The following is a 1488-nucleotide window of genomic DNA, read 5'->3' as shown; positions in this document are numbered from 1 at the left end:
TTTACACACCTACATTTGGTCACATCCACACCTCATTTGTTGGCCAAATTCTTGTTCATCCCACACAAACATCACATGTTAAGAGGAGGTCAGATAAAAGGAGAGGACAAACCAGGTGAAAGGTGAAGAAAAGTCATATATAAAAGCCAGTTTGTGCTCAGGGCGGACTGTGGCAGCAGGTGAGTGGAAATACACGCATACAAACACAGACAATACAAACAAACTGATCCTCGTGCATGTGCAGGCCTAAGCTGTAACTGCATACCATACACTGCCTTGTTGAGTATGTATTTTATTATTTATTATTTAACTCTACAGGGCAGTCAAGTATCTGAGGTTGTGTCCAGGATGGAAACCTTGGTGACTTTGTGCACTCTACTCTCATTCCTCTTTTCTGCTCATGCAGATGTTGTGGGACGCTTCGAGGTTTGTGTGCTTATTCCAGTTATTTCAAAAACTTTAAGGAACGTTAAATCTGTGTGTGTTTGTTGAGCATGCGTTATTTTGGTATTTTGTCTCAGGATGCACCAGAATGCATGAAGTACTTCTATAAAGAGAAGGTGCCAGAGTGGGGGGCTTCAACACCTGGTGCTGCCCATCTCTGTCAGCGCTTTGTCAACAGGTAGGGGTAGGGTGGAAAGTGGGATTTGGACCTTTCTACTACAGCCCAGCTCGCTATAATGTTCATTCATCACAACTGATCCTTTGAATCTCAGAAATCTTACCGCAGAGTATTTTTTATCACCAAATGTTTCTTAGACCTCAATTGTCCATTGCAACATTTCTGAGCTCCAAATCAGTATACTTCATCTTTCCACCATCAGGTACCACTTTGCCACACTGTATGACACCAACCATCGTATTGCTGTCTACTCTGCCTATCATTTCCAGCCCAGCAATGGAGGTGGCAGGGAGAAAAGGTGGTTTGTTGAGCCTCAGGTTGGTACCACATATCTATACTGTACACATGCATCCACAGCATTGATGTAATCAAAATCATCAGCATGTGTGGCATACATCAAGTAAGCAGAGTATTGATGCACTGATAGGGCTGTTCTGTTTGTAAAGAATCAGTACAGGTGCTTGCATTTGTGTGTTTAAATCTGAGAATTTGTATGTGCCTTATAGCTAGTAGACATTACGTGGCAAGCAGAGATGAAGGATGGATACTGGCTGGGTAAAGACCACCCTGGGGTCTACCTGGGAGAGAGACAGGCTCTGAATGAGGACTACACACATTCTGGCTTCGACCGTGGTCACCTCAACCCCAATGGACACCATGCAGGTAATAGAGGCTGAACATAGGGGGTTTTTGGAAGAGAGGTCACTAGGCGGCAATAGCCACTAGGTGTCATGGCAGCATGGCCTTATGTCATTGCTGATTGTAGAAGTTCACTTACTTCATATAGGGAGCTAATGTACACCCAATTAATACTGATTTTACCATACATTTATTTATTTGCACTATGTGTCCTGAGATAACTTCTG

The 1488-nt window shown here is 43.3% G+C and overlaps 1 protein-coding gene across 1 annotated transcript; it reads left to right on the top strand.

Annotated features, from left to right (window-relative positions):
- The first annotated feature begins 240 nt into the window (after positions 1–240).
- On the top strand, positions 241–1438 carry LOC118342140 (endonuclease domain-containing 1 protein-like). Its single transcript, XM_035680592.1, has 4 exons — positions 241–426; positions 522–622; positions 825–939; positions 1129–1438. The coding sequence occupies exons 1-4, from the start codon at positions 286–288 to the stop codon at positions 1297–1299; spliced, it is 528 nt and encodes a 175-aa protein (XP_035536485.1). The 5' UTR covers positions 241–285; the 3' UTR covers positions 1300–1438.
- Positions 1439–1488: the final 50 nt, after the last annotated feature.

This window comes from Morone saxatilis, unplaced genomic scaffold (assembly GCF_004916995.1).
Source record: "Morone saxatilis isolate NCDOM2014 unplaced genomic scaffold, NCSU_SB_2.0 Contig8, whole genome shotgun sequence".
Lineage (NCBI taxonomy): Eukaryota > Metazoa > Chordata > Actinopteri > Moronidae > Morone > Morone saxatilis.
This window is presented reverse-complemented; position numbering and strand designations above follow the sequence as displayed.

Excerpts from the sequence above, each read along its gene's own strand:
- LOC118342140 (XM_035680592.1), top strand. The coding sequence starts at position 286 with ATGTATTTTATTATTTATTATTTAACTCTACAGGGCAGTCAAGTATCT. Across the intron at positions 427-521 it reads ATGTTGTGGGACGCTTCGAG|GATGCACCAGAATGCATGAA; the intron begins GTTTGTGTGCTT and ends ATTTTGTCTCAG. Across the intron at positions 623-824 it reads TGTCAGCGCTTTGTCAACAG|GTACCACTTTGCCACACTGT; the intron begins GTAGGGGTAGGG and ends TTCCACCATCAG.